The sequence below is a fragment of the Schistocerca gregaria genome, chromosome 11, assembly GCF_023897955.1.
Source record: "Schistocerca gregaria isolate iqSchGreg1 chromosome 11, iqSchGreg1.2, whole genome shotgun sequence".
Classification (NCBI taxonomy): Eukaryota; Metazoa; Arthropoda; class Insecta; order Orthoptera; family Acrididae; genus Schistocerca; species Schistocerca gregaria.
The window spans coordinates 137,740,099-137,763,880 of record NC_064930.1 but is presented as its reverse complement, the minus strand read 5'-3'; the positions used below and the strand labels follow the sequence as shown (position 1 = coordinate 137,763,880).

Genomic DNA, 23,782 nt, shown 5'->3' with positions numbered 1-23,782 from the left:
GGTGTTGAGATTACTACATCAACATCGATTGCACCCGTACCATATCTCTATGCACCAGAAATTGCATGGCGACGACTTTGAACGTCATGTACAGTTCTGCCACTGGGCACAAGAGAAATTACGGGACGATAACAGATTTTTTGCACGCGTTCTATTTAGGGACGAAGCGTCACTCACCAACAGTGGTAACGCAAACCGGCATAATATGCACTATTGGGCAACGGAAAATCCACGATGGCTGCCACAAGTGGAACATCAGCGACCTTGGCGGGTTAATGTATGGTGCGGCATTATGGGAGGAAGGATAATTGGGTCCCATTTTATCGATGGAAATCTAAATGGTGCAACGAATGCTGATTTCCTAGGTAATGTTTTACCGATGTTACAACAAGATGTTTCACTGCATGACAGAATGGCGATGTACTTCCAACATGATGGATGTCCGGCACATAGCTTGCGTGCGGTTGAAGCGGTATTGAATAGCATATTTCATGACAGGTGCATTGGTCGTCGAAGCACCATACCGTGGCCCGCACGTTCCCGGTTCTGACGTTCACGGATTTCTTTCTGTGGGGAAAGTTGAAGGACATTTGCTATCGTGATCCACCGACAACGCCTAACAACATGCGTCAGCGCATTGTCAATGCATTTGTGAACATTACGGAAGGCGAACTACTCGCTGTTGAGAGGAATGTCGTTACACGTATTGCCAAGTGCATTGAGGTTGACGGACATCATTTTCTAGCATTTATTGCATTAATGTGGTGTTTACAGGTAATAACGCTGTAACAACATGCGTTCTCAGAAATGTTAAGTTTACAAAGGTACATGTATCACATCGGAACAATCGAAATAAAATGTTCAAACATACATATGTTCTGTATTTTAATTTAAAAAACCTACCTGTTACCAACTGTCCGCCAAAATTGTGAGCCATATATTTGTGACTATTACAGCGCCATCTATCACAAAGGGAAAAAAGTGGTCCAACTAAAACATTCATATTTCTTTACGTACTACACGAATATGTAATAAAAAATGGGGGTTCCTATTTATAAAAACGCAGTTGACATACGTTTGACCTATGGCAGTGCCATCCAGCGGGCCAATCACAGCGCCATTTGGTTTCCCACTTAAAGCTAGACAAGTTTCGTTCTTTGTAGTTTTTTCGTTTGGCGCTTATTTCGTGAAATATTTGGCCTAGTCACGATCAATGGAGCACCCTGTATATATATGAAAGTTCGACTGCTTATGCATTTTTACGAGTGCCAAAATGATAAAAAACGTATTTTATTATACATGCAACAACAAATTGTCGAACAAATTTAAAGCATTAAGGAAAAAAATCACATCCAACAACTAAGGATAGCAATAATAGGTTACAGTTGACATATGTCCATCTACCGAATCAGCTTATATACCAAAATAAAAGATTGGGTAGCATACTGTCCGCTAACTCTCTGTATGTGTGGAGTTAGTTCATGCTGCTTTCAGCGGTTGCATTGAATTTGCATATCCAATCACGTAGCACCCCCTTCATGACAACTTGATGACTGTTGTGGGCTGCCCTGACAGTGTTGGCGTTTTAGTGATCAGTAGTGAATTAGTGGATGAGACATGCTGAGACACACACACACACACACACACAAGGCTGAAGCAACGCTAACAGATGTTGCACGGTTGCAGGGAGCACGCATCGTGAAGGCGTCGCACTTTGAGCTGGACTACATGCTCGGCCGCAAGATCTCCTTCTTCTGCATGGCCCAGGGCTTCCCCCGGCCACACATTACCTGGTTCAAGGACGGTATCGAGCTCTTCGGCCACAAGTACTTCCAGGTCGGTATGCAATTCAGCTGAAGCCCATTGGTATGAATTCCATTCTTCTTTTCAGCAGCCTCCGATGGGTCAGAATATTAAGTGCAAGTGCGGTGAAGGTTTTGGTGTGTCTATCGTGTCACTTCACACTTTTCACTTCGGAGCACACAGTGAGCACATAAATATGCCAAGAGAACTGTCTCCTGCGAGGTGTGGGGGTTGCCTGCTGAGGGCTTCCCCCTGATTTCATACAGCCCACATAACATACCTGTTGTGCATTTTCTTCTCTGTGCCAATTCTTAGCCCCACACTGCAGGGGCAACGTAGATGCTCCTGCAGTGCTTTCGATGGGAATTGTTTCAACACCCACCATACAGCCCAGACTCGACTCCCTCCGATTCACATCTGTTGGCTCACATGAACCGCTGGCTATGAGAACCACATTTTGGCACAGAGAATGAGCTGCAGACCAGTGTATATAATTGGTTATGAAGTCACAGGTGTCTGCTTTCTATGATGAGGGTATTGGAGAGATGGTACCACGAGAAACATCTAGCTCAGACTGACTTCTTTGTGGAAGTGTAGCTAAATGATGCAAATAAAACACTTTTTTACACTACTGGCTGCTAATTGTTGACGGTGTCACGTAATGCAATGAAATCATATCACGATGTGGTGAGATTGATGAATCCTGCTTAGTCGTCAAAGATGGGGTGCCTAGAAAACCTGCTGTCTCGGATCGCTAGACAATAATTCAAGCAAATTGTATTAGTGAGTTTTATTACAGAAAGTAAATGCAAATACTTAACACTGAGAAATACACCACTGGCCATTAAAATTGCTACACCACAAAGTTGACGTGCTACAGACGTAAAATTTAAACGACAGGAAGAAGAAGCTGTGATATGTAAATGATTAGCTTTTCACAGCATTCACACAAGGTTGGCGCCGGTGGCGACACCTACAACAAGCTGACATGAGGAAAGTTTCCAACCGATTTCTCATACACAACCAGCAGTTGACTGGCGTTGCCTGGTGAAACGTTGTTGTGATGCCTCGTGTAAGGAGGAGAAATGTGTACCGTCACGTTTCCGACTTTGATAAAGGTCGGATTGTAGCCTATCGCGACTGCGGTCTGTCGTACCGCGACATTGCTGCTCGCATTGGTCGAGATCCAATGACTGTTAGCAGAATATGGAATCGGTGGGTTCAGGAGGGTAATACGGAACGCCGTGCTGGATCACAACGGCCTCGTATCACTAACAGTCGAGATGACAGGCATCTTATCCGCACGGCTGTTACGTATCGCACAGCCACGTCTCGATCCCTGAGTCAACAGATGGGGACGTTTACAAGACAACAACCATATGCACGAACAGTTCGACGAGGTTTGCAGCTGCTCGGAGACCGTGGCTGCGATTAATCTTGACGCTGCATCACAGACAGGGGCGCCTGTGATGGTGTACTCGACGAAGAACCTGGGTGAACGAATGGAAAAACGTCATTTTTTTCGGATGAATCCAGGTTCTGTTTACAGCATCATGATGGTCACATCCGTGTTTGGCGACACCGTGGTGATCGCACATTGGAAGCTGCACGGGCAGCTGTACCTGTACACGCCACCCGAGCTCTGTTTGACTCAATGCCCAGGAGTATCGAGGCCGTTATTACAGCCAGAGGTGGTTGTTCTGGGTACTGATTTCTCAGGATCTATGCACCCAAATTGCGTGAAAATGTATGCACATTCCAGTTCCAGTATAATATATTTGTCCAATGAATGTCCGTTTATCATCTGCATTTCTTCTTGGGGTGACAATTTTAATGGCCAGTAGTGTATTTTCTGTTGTTTCCATCTCAGAACTAACTAGAGGTTGCAAAAAATAGCCCTCGTATCTACGGCTGAATATGATTTGGAAAGGGTTTTGCCCTTTCACAATGTTTTCATACATGTTGTCTCAACAGATGTGGTCAATATTCAGGCATATCACAGGAACGATCGTTCAAAGCAAAAAGTCCTGTGAACATGGCGTCTAAAATGCATACCTTAAGTGCTACGAGCACTTCTTTATCTTTGATACTGTGAAACAAATCCCTTCTACTGCAAGCTCTTTGCTCTCCATATTTTTGGAGCAAGTAGCATACACCAAAACAAAAAGAGACTGTCCGGTTAACATGGCTCTCAAATGTATGCCTTAAAAGCTATAAGCAGTTGTTCTGTAGAAGAGGTGTGTTTCACAGTAGCGGTGATGAAAAAGTGCTCACATATCACGTAGCATGCATTTCAGAGGCCATGTTTATCACACATTTTTTTCTTAATTTGGTACATGCTACCTCCTCTCCAGAAATGGAAAGCAAAGAGCTAACAGTAGAAGAAATTTGTTTCACAGTATCGAAGATAAAGAAGTGCTTGTAGCTCTTTGGGTATCGATTTTTGAGTTTATCTTTGGTAGAATTTTTTTCTCGGAATGATGATTCCTGTCAGATCCATGAATAGTGACCATACCTTTTGGGACAGCCTATATTTAAACGCTAGCGCTCGGAGCTTAATGAATACAATAGATTCCCCCCCCCCCCCTTGTTGTAGCTTAATTTGTTACACTTGTGTCTCTTTGCTCTGTATTAACCGAGTGTTTAAAAATGTACAACCGATATGGGTAGTAAAATCTTATTTTTGTGTAACTGGTATCCATCATTTTTTACAAAAAATGCCAATGCAAATGTTGAAATATCGTTGAAATATGTGAAGTTGCACAACAAGAGAGATCAGTTGTTACATTCAAATTACCAAAGCATTGTTGCCCGTACTAAACTTTCATCAGTAGTTTGTTGTGGATGCTGTTCATGTATCTATCACACTCTATGGATTATAAGACGCACTTTTTCCTACCAAAAATTGCCTCCAAAATTCGGGTACATCCTTTACTCGATTTTAGTACAGACATATGCAGTGTTTGATTTAAAATTCCCACCAGTCTTAAAAATGGCCGTATAAGGTGCGACAATAAAGTAATGAAACTGATGTGAAAAAAAATGTCGCTTACCGTTTTAGTCAAGTGTAGCGTTGTCTCCTTCGAAGTAGCTTCCTCTGATTGCGCACACTTTTTCCATCGCTTCTGCCATTGATGGTAACATTTCTGGAACTCATCCTCTGTAATATCCTCCAAGACCCTCGTCACAGCTTTTTGGACTTCTTGTGCTGTTTGAAAATGGTGTCCCTTGAGCGCCGTTTTGACTCTTGGAAATATAAAAAAAGTCGCATGGAGCGATATCTGGTGAATAAGGCGGCTGTGGTAGAACTGAAATTTGTTTTGAGGTTAAAAAGTGCTGTACTGACAGAGCAGTATGGGATGGCGCATCATCGTGATGCAGAATGCAATTATCAGTAATGTTGGCACAGACATGAAGAACTCTTTTACGAAGTCTTTCTAAAATGGGTTAACTGTTTGTCCAGTAGGCACCTACTCTTTACGAACAATTCCCTTGGAATCAAAGAAGCACAAAAGCATGCCTTTCACTTTTGACTTCGACATGCAAGCTTTTTTTGGTCTGGTGTTCCCTCTGAGCACCACTGCGAACTTTGGCGTTTTGTCTCTGAATCGTACTGAAAACACCAACTTTCATCACCAGTGATAACACGGCTCGACAATTCTGGATGGACTTCCGTTTTCTCTAACAAATCGGCTGCCACATTTTTCCATCTTTCTCGCTGTTGTGGTGTAAGGTTTTGGGGGACAATTTTTCCACAAATCATTCTCATACCAACATCTTCAGTCATTATTAGACGAACCGTTTCTCGATTAATGTTCAGTTCTTCTGCAATCATTTTCACCGATAATCTTCGATTGACATCCATCCATGAGGTTGAGGGTCGTCCATTGCTGTCTTCATCTTCAGCATTCATTCTGCCTTCACTAAACGTTTTATGCCAGCGAAAAACTTGAGCTCTTGACATAACCTCATCACCAGAAGCCTTCTGAAGCTTACCGTAAGTTGTCGTCGCGTTTTCACCCAATTTATTGCAAAAAGAAATGGCAAGCCGTTGAGCAATATTATACGGTTCCATTTCCGTGACGAGACACAAACACGTGTTAACTTATTACAGCACAACTCAAGACTGAGCAGTTGCGCCGATGTGCTGCTTGGACTAGAAGCAGCTTATGGACCCAAGGTCAAAGATATTGTGCCTACTCAAGCTTGCAGGGTTACCACATCTTGCAAAGAAAATCAGTCTCATTATTTTATTGTCACACCTTGTATATTTGATGCTGCGGGAAACCTATCTCAATCTGGCAACACTGGATTCAACTTTAACAGCAGCGCAGCAATGCGACGAACGTGAGTTGCTGGGATTCACAATCTCGCTAATACTATCTCGCTCACGCCCTGCCACGACAAACCCAGATTACCGTCTAGTCTATGACGCGTCATTGCAGTCAGCTGTGCGAGTGAACTCGAATGCGAAGAGATTTGCATTATCAGTAACAGTACAATGTTTTTGTTAGTAGCTTGCCCCCCTCCTTGCAGCAATGTACCGTAGGTCTCTAGAAGAGTGTAGCGTTTCGAAAGATTGGAAAAGAGCACAGGTCATCCCCGTTTTCAAGAAGGGACGTCAAACAGATGAGCAGAACTATAGACCTATATCTCTAACGTCGATCAGTTGTAGAATTTTGGAACACGTATTATGTTCGAGTATAATGACTTTTCTGGAGACTGGAAATCTACTCTGTAGGAAACAGCATGGGTTTCGGAAAAGACGATCATGTGAAATCCAGCTCGCGCTATTCGCCCACGAGACTCAGAGGGCCATAGACACGGGTTCACAGGTAGATGCCGTGTTTCTTGACTTCCGCAAGGCATCCGATACAGTTCCCCACAGTCGTTTAATGAACAAAGTAAGAGCATACGGACTATCAGATCAATTGTGTGATTGGATTGAAGAGTTCCTAGATAACAGAACGCAGCATGTCATTCTCAATGGAGAGAAGTCTTCCGAAGTAAGAGTGATTTCAGGTGTGCCGCAGGGGAGTGTCATAGGACCGTTGCTATTCACAGTATACATAAATGACCTGGTGGATGACATCGGAAGTTCACTGAGGCTTTTTGCAGATGATGCTGCGGTGTATCGAGAGGTTGTAACAATGGAAAATTGTACTGAAATGCAGGAGGATCTGCAGCGAATTGACGCATAGTGCAGGGAATGGCAATTAAATCTCAATATAGACAAGTGTAATGTGCTACGAATACATAGAAAGAAAGATCCTTTATCATTTAGCTACAATACAGCAGGTCAGCAACTGGAAGCAGTTAATTCCATAAATTATCTAGGAGTAGGCATTAGGAGTGATTTAAAATGGAATGACCATATAAAATAAATCGTAGATATAGCAGATGCCAGACTGAGATTCATTGGAAGAATCCTAAGGAAATGCAATCCGAAAACAAAGGAAATAGGTTACAGTACGCTTGTTCGCCAACTGCTTGAATACTGCTCAGCAGTGTGGGATCCGTACCAGATAGGGTTGATAGAAGAGATAGAGAGTATCCAACGGAGAGCAGCGCGCTTCGTTACAGGATCATTTAGTAATCGTGAAAGTGTTATGGAGATGATAGATAAACTCCAGTAGATGACTCTGCAAGAGAGACGCTCAGTAGCTCGGTACGGGCTTTTGTTGAAGTTTCCAGAACATACCTGCACCGAGGAGTCAGGCAGAAGAGACCATGAGGATAAAATCAGAGATTAGAGCCCACACAGAGGCATACCGACAATCTTTCTGTCCTCGAGCAATACGAGACTGGAATAGAAGTGAGAACCGATACAGGTACCGGTACTCAAATAGCTCTGAGCACTATGGGACTTAACATCTTAGGCCATCAGTACCCTAGAACTTAGAACTACTTAAACCTAACTAACCTACGGACATCACACACATCCATTCCTGAGGCAGGATTCGAACCTGCGACCGTAGCAGTCCCACGGTTCCGGACTGCAGCGCCTAGAACCACACGGCCACCGCTGCCGGCACGGGTACTCAAAGTACCCTCCGCCACACACCGTCAGGTGGCTTGCGCAGTATGGAATTAGATGTAGATGTACTTTCGTAATCGGAAAAATAAAAGGTATTCATGTTATGGTAGCTATAAATTGAAAGTAATAACACACGCAGCAGAACGTGGAAACGGAGCACTTGAGCGGCATTTCGGCCCTCCAACAACAGAAAAAAGCATCCACGATTGGCATGCTAGTAAAGAACAACTGAAAAAAATGAAGAAGACTAAATATGCAAAAAGACGACTGAATGCAAAATGGCCAAAACTAGAAGATGACGTACTGAAATGGGGTCAAGGACACCGTCAAAATGGCATTGGAATTAATACAAAAATGATTCAAATACACTTTCGTAAGCTAGGGCTACAGTAGAACTTAACAGACTTTAAGGGCGGAGTTGGTTGGTGCTACAGCTTTATGAAACGGATCAAAATATCTCAAAAAAAAAAAAAAAAACACAAGAACATGAAGAGAAAATATCATCATTCCATCGCTTTCTCTACATCTACATCTACGTGATTACTCTGCTATTCACAATAAAATGCATGGCAGAGGGTTCAATGAACCACCTTCAAGCTGTGTCTCTACCGTTCCACTCTCGAACGGCACGCGGGAAAAACGAGCACTTAAATTTTTCTGTGCGAGCCGTGATTTCTCTTATTTCATCGTGACGATCATTTCTACCTATGTAGGTGGGTGCCAACAGAATGTTTCGCAATCGGAGGAGTAAACTGGTGATTGAAATTTCATCCCGTCTCAATGAAAATCGCCTTTGTTTTAATGATTGCCACTCCAATTCACGTATCATGTCTGTGACACTGTCTCCCCTATGTCGTGATAATACAGAACGAGCTGCCCTTCTTTGTACTTTTTCGATGTCATCCGTCAGTCCCACGTGATGTGGATCCCACACCGCACAGCAGTACTCCAGAACAGGGCGAACAAGCGTGGTGTAAGCAGTGTCTTCAGTAGACCTGTTGCACCTTCTAAGTGTTCTGCCAATGAATCGCAGTCTTTGGTTTGCTCTACCTACAATATTATCTATGTGATCGTTCCAATTTAGGTTATTTGTAATTGTAATACCTAAGTATTTAGTTGAATTTACAGCCTTCAGATTAGTGTGACTTATCGCGTAACCGAAATTTAGCTGATTTCTTTTACTACCTATGTAAATAGTTTCACACTTTTCCTTATTCAGGGTCAATTTCCACTTTTCGCACCATACAGATATCTGATCTAAATCATTTTGAAAGCAAGTCGTTTTGATCATCTGATGACTTTACAAGACGGTAAATGACAGCATCGTCTGTAAACAATCTAAGACGGCTACTCAGATTGTCTCCTATGTCGTTAATATAGATCAGGAACAACACAGGGTCTATAACACTTCCTTGGGGAACGCCGGATATTACTTCTGTTTTACTCGATGACTTTCCGTCTATTACTACGAACTGTGACCTTCTTGACAGGAAATCAGGAATCCAGTCGCACAACTGAGGCGATACTCCGTAGGCACGCAGTTTGGTTAGAAGATGCTTGTGGCGAACGGTGTCGAAAGCCTATCTGAAAATATGGAATCAATTAGACATCCCCTGTAGAGAGAACACATTACTTCATGAATATAAAGAGCTAGTTGTGTTTCAAAGGACGATATTTTATGAATGTGTCAATATATAATTTTCTTCGAGGCAATTCATAATGCTCGAACACAGTATATGTTCCAAAATCCTACAGCAAATCGACGTTAGTGATATGCGCCTGTAATTCGGCGGATTACTCCTACTTCCCTTTTTCGGTATTGGTGTAACCTGAGCAGTTTTCCAGTATTTAGGTGCGGATCTTTTGTGAGCGAGCGGTTATATATACAGGGTGTTTCAAAAATGACCGGTATATTTGAAACGGCAATAAAAACTAAACGAGCAGCGATAGAAATACACCGTTTGTTGCAATATCCTTGGGACAACAGTACATTTTCAGGCGGACAAAATTTCGAAATTACAGTAGTTACAATTTTCAACAACAGATGGCGCTGCAAGTCATGTGAAAGATATAGAACACAACACAGTCTGTGGGTGCGCCATTCTGTACGTCGTCTTTCTGCTGTAAGCGTGTGCTGTTCACAACATGCAAGTGTGCTGTGGGCAACATGGTTTATTCCTTAGAACAGAGGATTTTTCTGGTGTTGGCATTCCACCGCCTAGAACACAGTGTTGTTGCAACAAGACGACGTTTTCAATGGAGGTTTAATGTAACCAAAGGACCGAAAAGCGATACAATAAAGGATCTGTTTGAAAAATTTGAATGGACTGGGAACGTGACAGATGAACGTGCTGGAAAAGGTAGGGCGACCGCGTACGGCAACCACAGAGGGCAACGCGCAGCTAGTGCAGCAGGTGATCCGACAGCGGCCTCAGGTTTCCATTCGCTGTGTTGCAGCTGCGGTCCAAATGACGCCAACGTCCACGTATCGTCTCATGCGCCAGAGTTTACACCTGTATCCATACAAAATTCAAATGCGGCAACCCCTCAGCGCCGATACCATTGCTGCACGAGAGACATTCGCCAACGGTATAGTGCACAGGATGACGGCGATATGCATGTGGGTAGCATTTGGTTTACTGACGAAGCTTATTTTTACCTGGACGGCTTCGTCAGTAAACAGAACTGGCGCATATGGGGAACCGAAAAGCCCCATGTTGCAGTCCCATCGTCCCTGCATCCTCAAAAAGTACTGGTCTGGGCCGCCGTTTCTTCCAAAGGAATCATTGGCCCATTTTTCAGATCCGAAACGATTACTGCATCACGCTATCTGGACATTCTTCGTGAATTTGTGGCGGTACAAACTGCTTTACACGACACTGCGAACACCTCGTGGTTTATGCAAGATGGTGCCCGGCCACATCGCACGGCCGACGTCTTTAATTTCCTGAATGAATATTTCGATGATCGTGTGATTGCTTTGGACTATCCGAAACATACAGGAGGCGGCGTGGATTGGCCTCCCTATTCGCCAGACATGAACCCCTGTGACTTCTTTCTGTGGGGACACTTGAAAGACCAGGTGTACCGCCAGAATCCAGAAACAATTGAACAGCTGAAGCAGTACATCTCATCTGCATGTGAAGCCATTCCGCCAGACACGTTGTCAAAGGTTTCGGGTAATTTCATTCAGAGACTACGCCATATTATTGCTACGCATTGTGGATATGTGGAAAATATCGTACTATAGAGTTTCCCAGACCGCAGAGTCATCTGTTGTTGACAATTGTAACTACTGTAATTTCGAAAGTTTGTCTGCCTGAAAATGTACTGTTGTCCCAAGCATATTGCAACAAACGGTGTATTTCTATCGCCGATCGTTTAGTTTGTATTGCCGTTTCAAATATACCGGTCATTTTTGAAACACCCTGTAATTGCTAAATATGGAGCTATTTTATCAGTATACTCTAAGAGAAACGTGACTGGTATACAGTCTGGACCTGAGGCCTTGCCTTTATTAAGTGATATTAAGTGATTCAAGCTGCTTCGTTACTCTGAGGGTATCTACTTCTATGTTTCTCATCTTGGTAGTTGTTCTTGATTGGAATTCAGGAATATTTACTTCGTCTTCTTTGGTGAAGGAGGTTCGGAAAACCGTGTTTAGTAACTCTGCTTTGGTGGCACTGTCATCAGTGACTTTACTGTTGTTATCGCGCAGTGAAGGTATTGACTGCGTCCTGCCGCTGGTGTGCTTTATGTATGACCATAATCTCTTTGGGTTTTCTACCAGATTTCGAGACAGAGTTTCGTTGTGGAAATTATTAAAAGCATCTCGCATTGAAGTACATATTTCTAACTTCTATAAAACTTTACCAATCTTCGGGATTTTGGGTTCTTTTAAATTTGACATGCTCTTTTTCGTTGCTTCTGCAACAACGATCTGACCCGTTTTGTGTATCATCACTTATTAATTTATGTGCTATATATCCCTCAATTTCCGGCGACACTCTTTGAAATCATTTCACATCTTTTCTACATGACCAGATCGGAAAGAGTGAAGACTATTTCTTAAAAGGCGTTAAGAGCATTTTTATCAGCTTTTTTAAACATATGTACTTTTCGTTTCTTTTTGATGGTTGTGGATGTTACGATATTCGGCCTAGCAGCAACTGCCTTGTGGTCGCTAATCCCTGTTTTCGTCACGATACTCCCTATTTGTCCAGGATTATTTGTTGCTAAGAGGTCGAGTATGCTTTCGCAACCATTCACGCTTTGAATGGATTTATGAACTAATTGTTCAAAATAATTTTCTGAGAAAGCATTCAGTACAGTTTCGGATGACGTTTTATGCCTGCCGCCGGCTTTACCCGTATAATTTTTCCAGCATATCGACGGTAAATTGAAGTCACCACCGGCTATAATTGTGTGAGTGGGGTATCTAACTGAAATGAGACTCAAGTTTTCTTTGAAGCGTTCAGCAGCCGTATCTTCTGAGTCTGTGGGTCGGTCTATTGTCAAGTGTAACCTCTACCCATACTATTCCGCAGGAACTACCTACTTCAATTCCACTACCAGGTAAACTATTTCTGACAGCAATAAATCCTCCACCACCAACTGTATTTCAGCTATCCTTTCTCTACACCGTTAGACTGTTTGAAAAAATTTCGGCTGAACTTATTTCCGGCTTTACGCAGCTTTCTGTACCCATAACTATTTGAGCTTCAGTGCTTTCTATTCGGGAATGCAGCTCTGGTTCGTTCCCAACACAGCTACGACTATTTACAACTACAATAACGTTCGTTTCTACAACTACCTTCCTTTGTTTTACCTGCCCCCTTTTAGACGGACGCCTGAGACCCTCTACCTAAAACAGACCGCCCAGTCGCTTCCACACAGCCCTCGCTAGCCGTGTAGCCGCCTCCTGTGTATAGTGGACTCCACACCTACTAAGCGGAACCCGGAAACCCAACACCCGATGGCGCAAGTCGAGGAATCTGCAGCCTACACGGTCGCACAACCGGCTGAACTTCTGATTCAGACCCTCCACTCGGTTGTGCACCAAAGGAGGTGGTCATAATGTTCTGGCTGGTTAGTGTACTTAAATGCACATAACGGTTTTTGTAAATACATTAACGACTGGCTATGAAGACAACATTTTCGCATAGACAACGAGCTATAGATGGGCGTAGACAATTGGCGGTTGCCTTCTATGACGAGGGTATTGGGAAGTTGGTGCAACGCTACGGCAAATGTCTTAAGGCGGAGTTTTGACTACGTAGAGCAGTGGCTGGAAGCTGTAGCTAACTGTTGCAGATAAAATATTTCTAATTTTCAAAGTGATTTCCATTTCGCGATCAACCGGAACTTACTTCCCGAATAGCCCTAGTATGTAGAAGGTACACTCAATCGAATCTTCTCACACCGGAAAGACTGAAAGAGCGATCTGTTTCACTTGCTAAAAAACGTTCAACAACTAAGATAGCATAAACATATCTTTATTTGGAACAACCGCCTTCGACAGACTTCCATGTCATCTTCAGGTCTGAAAAAGAATCTTTTTGTTATGAAACGTGTACATTTTACGTTGGACCTCACGTCCGGTTCTCATGTCGATAAAAACCAGCACATTCTCCACCCTTTTATAATGCGCTGACTTTTTTGTGTATCGCGTGGAAAAAAATCAGCGCATGCACAACCCTTTTATAACGTGCTGATTTTTATAAGCGTGACAGCGTGAGACCCGACGTAAAATGAACACGTTTCATAACAAGAAGATTTCTTCATGTCCAGAAGTTGACTGCAAAGTCTGTCTAAAGCTAATGTTTTAAGTAAAGAAATATTTATGCGATCTTGGCTACTAACTGTTTTAGCGGTTTTTAAAGGAAAACATTGTCAGCAAAATTATGGTAAAGTTCTTGACCGACTTACTTCCAATCTTACAAGATGGACTCAGAACCGTTCGGATGGAAGCAGACTACATACATTAGAGTATATATATAAAGGAAAAGCTTCTCTGCCGATATACTTCAAATTTTACTGCTATAATCAACATTCGTACGCACGTAGGTTGTGTATTTTGCAAAGAACTACATACAGCTTTCCTGTTAAAACCAACTATGAAAAAGAAAATGATATACTGCGCTGTGGAAATGAGCGCTTTCGTTTTACTTATCGCATTCAGTTATAACTATGTTAGCAGGGAATTTAAAGCATTAGACAAATTGCTTCTCCTACATATATTCTTTCTTCATATACATAATTGTACATGAAAAAAATGTATACACAACTAGATTCCGTTTTGTTTTCTGTCTTTGTCTAACAATGTACACTCCTGGAAATTGAAATAAGAACACAGTGAATTCATTGTCCCAGGAAGGGGAAACTTTATTGACACATTCCTGGGGTCAGATACATCACATGATCACTCTGACAGAACCACAGGCACATAGACACAGGCAACAGAGCATGCACAATGTTGGCACTAGTACAGTGTATATCCACCTTTCGCACCAATGCAGGCTGCTATTCTCCCATGGACACGAACGTAGAGATGCTGGATGTAGTCCTGTGGAACGGCTTGCCATGCCATTTCCACCTGGCGCCTCAGTTGGACCAGCGTTCGTGCTGGACGTGCAGACCGCGTGAGACGACGCTTCATCCAGTCCCAAACATGCTCAATGGGGGACAGATCCGGAGATCTTGCTGGCCAGGGTAGTTGACTTACACCTTCTAGAGCACGTTGGGTGGCACGGGATACATGCGGACGTGCATTGTCCTGTTGGAACAGCAAGTTCCCTTGCCGGTCTAGGAATGGTAGAACGATGGGTTCGATGACGGTTTGGATGTACCGTGCAGTATTCAGTGTCCCCTCGACGATCACCAGAGGTGTACGGCCAGTGTAGGAGATCGCTCCCCACACCATGATGCCGGGTGTTAGCCCTGTGTGCCTCGGTCGTATGCAGTCCTGATTGTGGCGCTCACCTGCACGGCGCCAAACACGCATACGACCATCATTGGCACCAAGGCAGAAGCGACTCTCATCCCTGAAGACGACACGTCTCCATTCGTCCCTCCATTCACGCCTGTCGCGACACCACTGGAGGCGGGCTGCACGATGTTGGGGCGTGAGCGGAAGACGGCCTAACGGTGTGCGGGACCTTAGCCCAGCTTTATGGAGATGGTTGCGAATGGTCCTCGCCGATACCCCAGGAGCAACAGTGTCCCTAATTTGCTGGGAAGTTGCGATGCGGTCCCCTACGGCACTGCGTAGGATCCTACGGTCTTGGCGTGCATCCGTGCGTCGCTGCGGTCCGGTCCCAGGTCGACGGGCACGTGCACCTTCCGCCGACCACTGGCGACAACATCGATGTACTGTGGAGACCTCACGCCCCACGTGTTGAGCAATTCGGCGGTACGTCCACCCGGCCTCCCGCATGCCCACTATACGCCCTCGCTCAAAGTCCGTCAACTGCACATACGGTTCACGTCCACGGTGTCGCGGCATGCTACCAGTGTTAAATACTGCGATGGAGCTCCGTATGCCACGGCAAACTGGCTGACACTGACGGCGGCGGTGCACAAATGCTGCGCAGCTAGCGCCATTCGACGGCCAACACCGCGGTTCCTGGTGTGTCCGCTGTTCCGTGCGTATGATCATTGCTTGCACAGCCCTCTCGCAGTGTCCGGAGCAAGTATGGTGGGTCTGACACACCGGTGTCAATGTGTTCTTTTTTCCATTTCCAGGAGTGTATTTCTAACCGTTGGTAGGGAAGGAAGAGATGGAAAAAGAGAAAGGGGGAGAGAAGCAGTTTTCACCTACATCTAATTACCATACATATACATAGTAGCGAAGCGTTGTCAGGTTCGCTATTTTGAGCATTTATTGCATTAATGTGGTATTTACAGGTAATCACGCTGTAACAGCATGCGTTCTCAGAAATTATAAGTTCACAAAGGTAGATGTAACACATTGGAACAACCGAAATAAAATGTTTAAACGTATCTACGTTCTGTATTTTAATTTAAGAAACCTACCTGTTACCAACTGTCCGCCAAAATTGTGAGCCATATATTTGTGACTATTACAGCGCCATCTATCACAAAGGGAAAAAAGTGGTCCAACTAAAACATTCATATTTCTTTACGTACTACAGGAATACGTAATAAAAATGGGGGTTCCTATTTTTAAAAAACGCAGTTGATATCCGTTTGACCTATGGCAGCGCCATCTAGCGAGCCAACCATAGCGCCATCCGGTTTCCCCCTTCAAGCTAGACAAGTTTGGTTCTTTGTAGTTTCTCCATCCGGTTTCCCCCTTCAAGCTAGACAAGTTTGGTTCTTTGTAGTTCCGCCACCTGGTTTCCCCCTTCAAGCTAGACAAGTTTCGTTCTTTGTAGTTTCTCCATCTGGTTTCCCCCTTCAAGCTAGACAAGTTTCGTTCTTTGTAGTTTTTTTCCTTTGACGCTTATTTCGTGAGGTATTTGGGCCAGTCACTATCAATGGACGACCCTGTGTAATAAAATGTATTTCCTGACCTCAGTTTTTTTTTTTAATGCCGAAACGTTCCCTACTTTCTGAATAGCCGTCGTAGTACTGGACAGGTCGTGCGGTAGCGTTCTCGCTTCCCACGCCCGGGTTCCCGGGTGCGATTCCCGGCGGGGTCGGGGATTTTCTCTGCCTCGTGATGACTGGGTGTTGTGTGATGTCCTTAGGTTAGTCAGGTTTAAGTAGTTCTAAGTTCTAGGGGACTGATGACCATAGATGTTAAGTCCCATAGTGTTCAGAGCCGTACAGTGGGCAGACACCAGCTGTCTAGCTACTGAGAAAGTACGGCCAGCCTCGGAAGAACTGGGTTTTTGAGCCGAGGAATTTGTGGACGCGGCGGCTGACGCCGCTGTGGCCGGGCGCGTTGTTGCAGGTGCACGAGTGGCCCACAGGAAACGACACGATGAAGTCCAAGATGGAGATCGACCCGGCGACGCAGAAGGACGCCGGCTACTACGAGTGCCAGGCGGACAACCAGTACTCGGTGGACAGGAGGGGCTTCCGCACCGACTACGTCATCTACACCTACTAGCCTGCGCGGCTGGCAGCGGTGGGCGCCGCCCCCTGGGGGCGTGGCCGGGCCCGCACACCTGCGCTGCCCCGCCCGCCAGGCAATGCGCTGCTGTGCACAGGCGCCACTCACCCGCTCAACTACGACTCTCGCTGTTTCGCAGAAGTCTCAAGCCGTGTGTGCCGCACGTTGGACGACCAGCCTCAAACTGGAGACTCTATCAGAAAACGACAGAGAGACACACGCGCGGGAAATGAACAGCTATTAACTTCGAAGAGGGGCGGTTAATTACTGCGGAAGTAAATGTATATGTGTACAGTTGTAATTTATATGTAAATAGGAGAAATAAAAACACTCAGTTAAAAAGAACGTGTGTTTTAAAGAATGTCCGCAAGCTTAATACAGCGGTGTATTTCAATTCGTTTTTGAGACCAGTGAGTGCACTATAGCGCAATGGAGGCACAGGAAGTAAGGTAAAAAGATTAGTAAACCTTTTTGCTACATAAACTAAATGTGTTTAAAAAATTAGTTGCCGCCTGTTCTTACATGTCTCGTACAGCAAGCGTTTAATTTCTGAATTCCATCATAAAGATAAGACGCAATCACATGTTTATGACACGGCCATAACCGGTTTCGGCCATACAGTGACCATCTTCAGATTCTAAAGGCGGCCTACACTGAACACAGGTTCATGCGTTGTCAAAAATTTGACAACGTGTGAACCTGTGTTCAGTGTAGGCCGCCTTTAGAATCTGAAGATGGTCACTGTATGGCCGAAACCGGTTATGGCCGTGTCATAAACATGTGATTGTGTCATACATTAACAAAAAATTTTACAAGAGAATCAATCACGCACTCCATAGACAATATGTCGTTTTTTCCGAAATAAACATAAGGTTTGGCCAAAATGAAAAATACATTCATCTTCAAGTAGTTTTATACAGAGCCGGCAGCGGTGGTTGAACGGTTCTAGGCGCTACAGTCTGGAACCGCGCGACCGCTACAGTCGCAGGTTCGAATCCTGCCTGGGCATGGATGTGTGTGATGTCCTTAGGTTAGCGATGTGGTTTCTGTATAAAACTACTTGAAGATGAATATATTTTTCACTTTGTCCAAACCTTATATATATATATATATATATATATATATATATATATATATATATATATATATATATGACATCATTCTGAGAGTTCTCTTTCTATAGCGTTTCAATAAAACACACACACACACACACACACACACACATATATATATATATATATATATATATATATATATATATATATATATATATATATATTACGAGGGTCATTCAGTAAAGAGACAAATTGGATTCGAGAAAAAAGCGTTTATTTTTACAAAACAATACTTCTTCTACTTTTCAGTTAATCCCCTTGAACATTCATGCACTTGTTCCCATGGGATACAAGCTTTTTGATTTCCGTACAAGGAAGTTGATGTTTGAGCCATTTTCCCACAAACTTTTTTACATCCTCTTTGTCCTGGAATCTCTTCCCGCGTAATTCCTCTTTCAGGGCAGCAAACAAATGGAAAACGCTAGGTGCTAAATCAGGGCTGTAAGGGGGATCAGACAGTACTTCCCAGCCCATTTTGTCGACGGTTTCACGGGTTAGTTGAGCAGTATGAGGACGTGCGTTATCTTGCTGGAGATCACCTCTCCTCTGAGATCCAAGGCGTCTCTCTCTTATGGCTGGCTTCACCTTGTTTAAAAGCAAACCCGAGCAGTATTGGATGTTACTTGTACGCTGCTCTTCGAGGTAATAAAAAACTGGACCTTCAGCATCCCAAAACACCGTCAACATGACTTTTCCTGCTGATGCTCTGGTTTTGGATTTTTCCTTGACAGGTGAGTTGGTGTGCTTCCACTCTGTGCCTTGTCTTTTTGATTCTAGTTCATAATAGTGAACTCAAGTTTCACCACAAGTTAAAATTTTGTTGAGGAAGTGCTCAGTTTCTCTTCCATAACGTTCCTTTACTTCTATGCGCATTCTCAACCTTGTTTCTTTGTGTAGTCGCGTCATCTCCTTTGGTGACACATCTTGCTCATATTTTGCGGTACTTCAGCTTGTTACAGATATTGTTCTGGACTGAACCTGTACTAACTTGAACCTTATCAACTATCATTCCCACAGTCACGCGGCGGTCGGCACGAATAACGTCATCAATTCGACTGTCAAGGGAGGGAGTTGTAACTGCAACTGGTCAGCCAGAACGGTGTTCGTCAGTCACTGAACTGCTCCACCCACTTGTAAAAATTTGCACTATTCATACTACCTTCACCATAAACATTAGACATTCTGTAAGGTGTCAGGCAAATCCAACAACTTCCATGAAAACCCTGACATGATAAGCAAATCCAGTAGTATGTCACATAGCTCCGAATAAATCGTGACATTAAATTAACCAAAGTAATACGAGTAACGAGTGAGCAAAATGGAATACCACAGACTAACACAAGAATGCCTAAATGCATGTTGTACCTTCCCACCGTGAGACCGACGCAGTTCCGTGGGGAGAAACGAGAACAGAAGCCGAGAGCAGAACCGTGTTAAGCTAGAAGGCCCTACGATAAGGGACGCACTGGACACCCACGTCGGCAGCCTACCTCTAAGACTACCACCCGCACGTTTTACCGTGAGACCTTTTTGCGTCTCCTTTACGTCAATGACCATCCCCTCAGCCCATGTTAAAATCTAGAGTCCTCCAGAAAAACAGTATAGATCTTACGATAACACAAAAAGGGCCACTACCACCCGCAAGTTTTAGCGTGAGCCTTTGCGCTTGTCTGTTACATTAGGATCACTCCCCAGCCCATGTTAAAAGATAGAGCCCTCCAGGAGAACAGTATAGATCTTACGATAACGCTAAAAGGACCACACCAGCTGCAGGTTTTAGCGTGAGACTTTTTAGCGTCTCTGTTACGTTGCAAACTTTAAAAACATTGCCCCACCACGAAAAGTACAACGTTTGTCATTGGATAGACAGAATTTTTGTAGGCGGAGCTTAAGGTTAACATTGAGACCCTGATTGGTCAGATGAAAACACAGCCAGATAGTTTTTTTAAACCAACTTCGGTAAATTGTAGTAAAGAGAGTTGCTTCCGAGATGGCGAGGTGAGCGGAGCTGTGCTGCCCGCCGCTACCCTGACGCTGCCTAAACACCGACAAGGTAATGAACGCACGCGATGCCGCATTTTTGAGCGCATAAGGCTTCACTCAGAACTGCAGAAGTCTCATCTGTTACACCACCTTTTTGCGTAATACTAGTGTCGATCGTTAATTAAAACTCATGGTGTTCACATTTGCCACTTGAAGAACAGATCTGAAACGCGATGATTTTTCTGTTATATAGTTATTGAGAAGCCACATCAGCCACTGTAACTTATGACAAGCTAGATAAGTAATTAAAGATGATTGAGGGTCACTGCAGACCATTTTGATAGTTTTCTCTTTTGTGAAACTTAAATTAAACCTAGATTATAGATGTGATATGGCATATATCATCCTTCGATCGATTGTAGAACTTGGAAACCCATTCAGGAAATATTCGTTCACATTTTTGTTGAACGCAGTTGGTTTTTACCATCCTGTATTAAAACATCTCCTTTTATCAATAGTGCAATTTATAAACAATGTTTTGTGAGTAGAATAAAATTTCCAATGGTAAACTTAACTGCTTTTTCGACGTTATTTTACCAGCTAACTAAAAATAGGAAAACCTTGAACCCCTTCCACTAAATTTAGTTAGTATTAAGATTCTTTTACAGAGAGTGCAGTGGAGCTGACGCTGAGATCATTAAGTATTTGGTTATATCATCGCTAGTCTCACTGAGCTCTTCTGAATTCTACATGTCATGTGTGGTCTGGCGTCTCCTTACCAGCAACAGGTCCCAGGTTCTAACTAGTTAATTCCCTAAAAAACACGCTGAGAGCGTCGTTGCGCGAAAGTGGTAGGGAGACACGATATAGAACAAACGGACACCACCATGAATGTTTAGAATTCTACATTGTATATTCGCTGGTTTCTCGCCTTCAGTAAGTAAAAAACGAACAACAGAACGTTGTTCAACAAATGTGGACGTTTCAAGCGGACTCGCCATCTTGAAAAGTATTTTTGAAGTTATAAACAACACAATATCGACATATCAGCTGATTAGGGTTCATCCCAGTGATGCCAACTTAAAGCCATAAAAGTAACAAACTTGCCCTACAAACAGTTTTTTCCCCCAGACCAACTTGTCTCTTTAATTACTGAATGACCCACGTACAAATGTACATGTCCAACTTCTTCTCTTGGCTGGCTGCATCGTAACTGCTGTGATCGGGACGGGCGTGGCTCTAAATACCCGCTAGATGGAGGTAGACTCCTCTTGATTGGCTGCACGCCACAGTGGTGGATGCAGCAAAAGGTTTGCGGCAGGAGCGACCTCTCTTGCCGATTTACATGTCCTTTGTACTTTGGTCCAGGGGACGTGAAGGCCCTTTGCAGGTCGCGCTGCGAAAGGCGGAGCCGTTACGTCTTGTAGTCGCAGGGGCTGAGCAGGCAACCAGCCCGACGGCTGTGTGTTGCAGTGTAGCGTCAGCGCCTGAAGGGTTTTGCGACACGCGGCGACATTTGTTTGCTCTGGTACATTACGACGATATAACGAAAACTCTTCATTGTTGGGTTTCACAGTCATATAATATTTCTTAAAAGACATCATAGTCGCCGTTGACTGTATGAAATATTCATTGTTACTGTTGCAATTCCAGCCTTATGGCCATTTTCAAGTAACAGTGCACAGTTACATTCTGTCAGAATATAAAACTACCTAACATGAGCACATGTCGTAGTCAAAATGCAGCCATCGTTCTAATAATCTATCACACATACTCCAAGAGTATGTGTGATAGATTATTAGAACGACAGTAACATCGACAGTTCAGTATATATTTAACAACATATTACGATGTAATAAGTCCCGTGCTCATCGGATCTTATGGGAGTGTCGCAGTCAAAATTCTGCATTTTGACGATGTCATGTGCGCCTACTCATGTCAGGTTGTTTTATATTTTGACAGAATGTAACTTTGCAGTGTTACCTGAAAATGGCCATAAGGCCGAAATTGCAACAGTAACAATAAATATTTTATACAGTAGACGGCGACTACGATTTCTTTTAAGAAATGTAACGAAAACTTACATGTTCGGAAAACTTGAGCACAACATTATTTTTTCCAGCAAAAAGGAAAATTCTTGTGCGGTGCCGTCCGAAGAACGAGGTTCCTTGTCAAAGTCGGTACCTCACGACAGCAGTGTGCGTACAGCGTCAGTAAAAAGAATACACTGCGTCATTCCTGTGGACATGGATTGTTTTCAAGTTGAGTATTTCAGATTGTTTAAGGTTTAATAAAGTGATCTAATATTTTCTGTATGTTACAGTATCTCCTCAACGTCCTCCACAATTAAATCGAGTCTTTCAGTGATTCACACAAGTGCCAATGAGAATATCTCACGTATTTTTTTCGGCCTAACAGAGTTTAATTTTTGTGTACTATGATTTTTTACCCTAATTTTCATAAGACATATTCTATAAACAATAAGTTCTAAAAAACAATAATTTTCTACTAAATCACAGTAATTATTTCAGTTACTAACATTTACAAATGTCTACACTCAGGAATTTCCTTTTTTTAGTTCAAGAAGTTACTTTCTACATTATAGCTATACTGCTAAACAGTTAACACAATGCATAATCCCATTAGCAGCTTGTCCGATTGCCTATCTTAACAGCATCGAGGAGAAGAAAATTTTGTTTTCAGTATTTCACATAAACACTGTCCGAATGTTGATATAACCTACTCAAATAAGTGTTCTGTTGAATGTTTAACGTAATAAGGAAAGTAATACACTCAGACACAATTTGTGTGCGTGTGTCTGGAGGTAGCATATCTCATGGCGCACAAATTACCCAGAATTTCTTCAACCTGTATTTGCGAAAGAGAACAGTTAATAATTTTGGACAAACTTTATAGATAATTTGATCCCTTTCCCAGAATTTTTCTCCCTCGTACACTTGAGGTCAAATATTTAACATGCGAACTAATTTGTAATGCAATCAGAGGTCTGAAGCTGCTTAATATATAGTATTTCGATTCTGTGAAGAATCAGGGGTGTAGATAAATTTCTGTTACATTACTAAAGAATCTTGTTATTTTCATATCAATATTATGCAACATTCAAAACGATAATTTTTTACGAAAAATAAGTCCATTGAATAACTGATACATAGCCCACCTTTGAATATTGTAAATGATGCTGAATAAGAGCAGCTTGAGTCACAGTTCCAAATTAAAAGCTCGAATCCCTTACAGAATAATGGAAAAACTGCTAGAAGCCATCCTCGGGGAAGATCAGTTTGGATTCCACAGTAATGTAAGAATACGCGAGGCAATACTGATACTATGACTTATCTTAGAAGATACCTTAAGGAAAGGCAAACCTGCGTTTATGTCATTCGCAGACTTAGAGACACATTTTGACTATGTTCTCTGGAACACTGTCTTTCAAATTCTAAAGGTATCACAGGTAAATTACAGGGAGTAAAGGGCTATTTACGAATTGTAGAGAAGCCACAAGGCAATTATAAGAGTGGATGGGGAAGGAAGGGAAGCAGTGGTTGAGAAGGCAGTGAGACAGAGTTGTAGCCTATCCCCAATGTTACTCAATCTGTATACTGAGCAAGCAAGCAAGTAAAGGAAACAAAGGAAAATTTTGGAGTATGAATTAAAATACAGAGAGAAGAAATAAAAGCCTTGACGTTTCCTGATGCCACTGTAATTCTGTTAGGGACAGCAAAGAAGATCAGTTGATCAGAAGGCAGA

The 23,782-nt window shown here is 43.2% G+C and overlaps 1 protein-coding gene across 1 annotated transcript in view; it reads left to right on the top strand.

Annotated features, from left to right (window-relative positions):
* Nucleotides 1-17,264, top strand: part of LOC126295162 (immunoglobulin domain-containing protein oig-4-like) — a 42,353-nt gene extending 25,089 nt beyond the window's left edge. The window contains exons 3-4 of the mRNA XM_049987458.1: nt 1,687-1,836; nt 16,758-17,264. Of these exons, the coding sequence (XP_049843415.1) occupies nt 1,687-1,836; nt 16,758-16,916 (309 nt within the window). The 3' untranslated portion in view covers nt 16,917-17,264. The remainder of the gene's footprint in view (nt 1-1,686; nt 1,837-16,757) is intronic.
* Nucleotides 17,265-23,782: the final 6,518 nt, after the last annotated feature.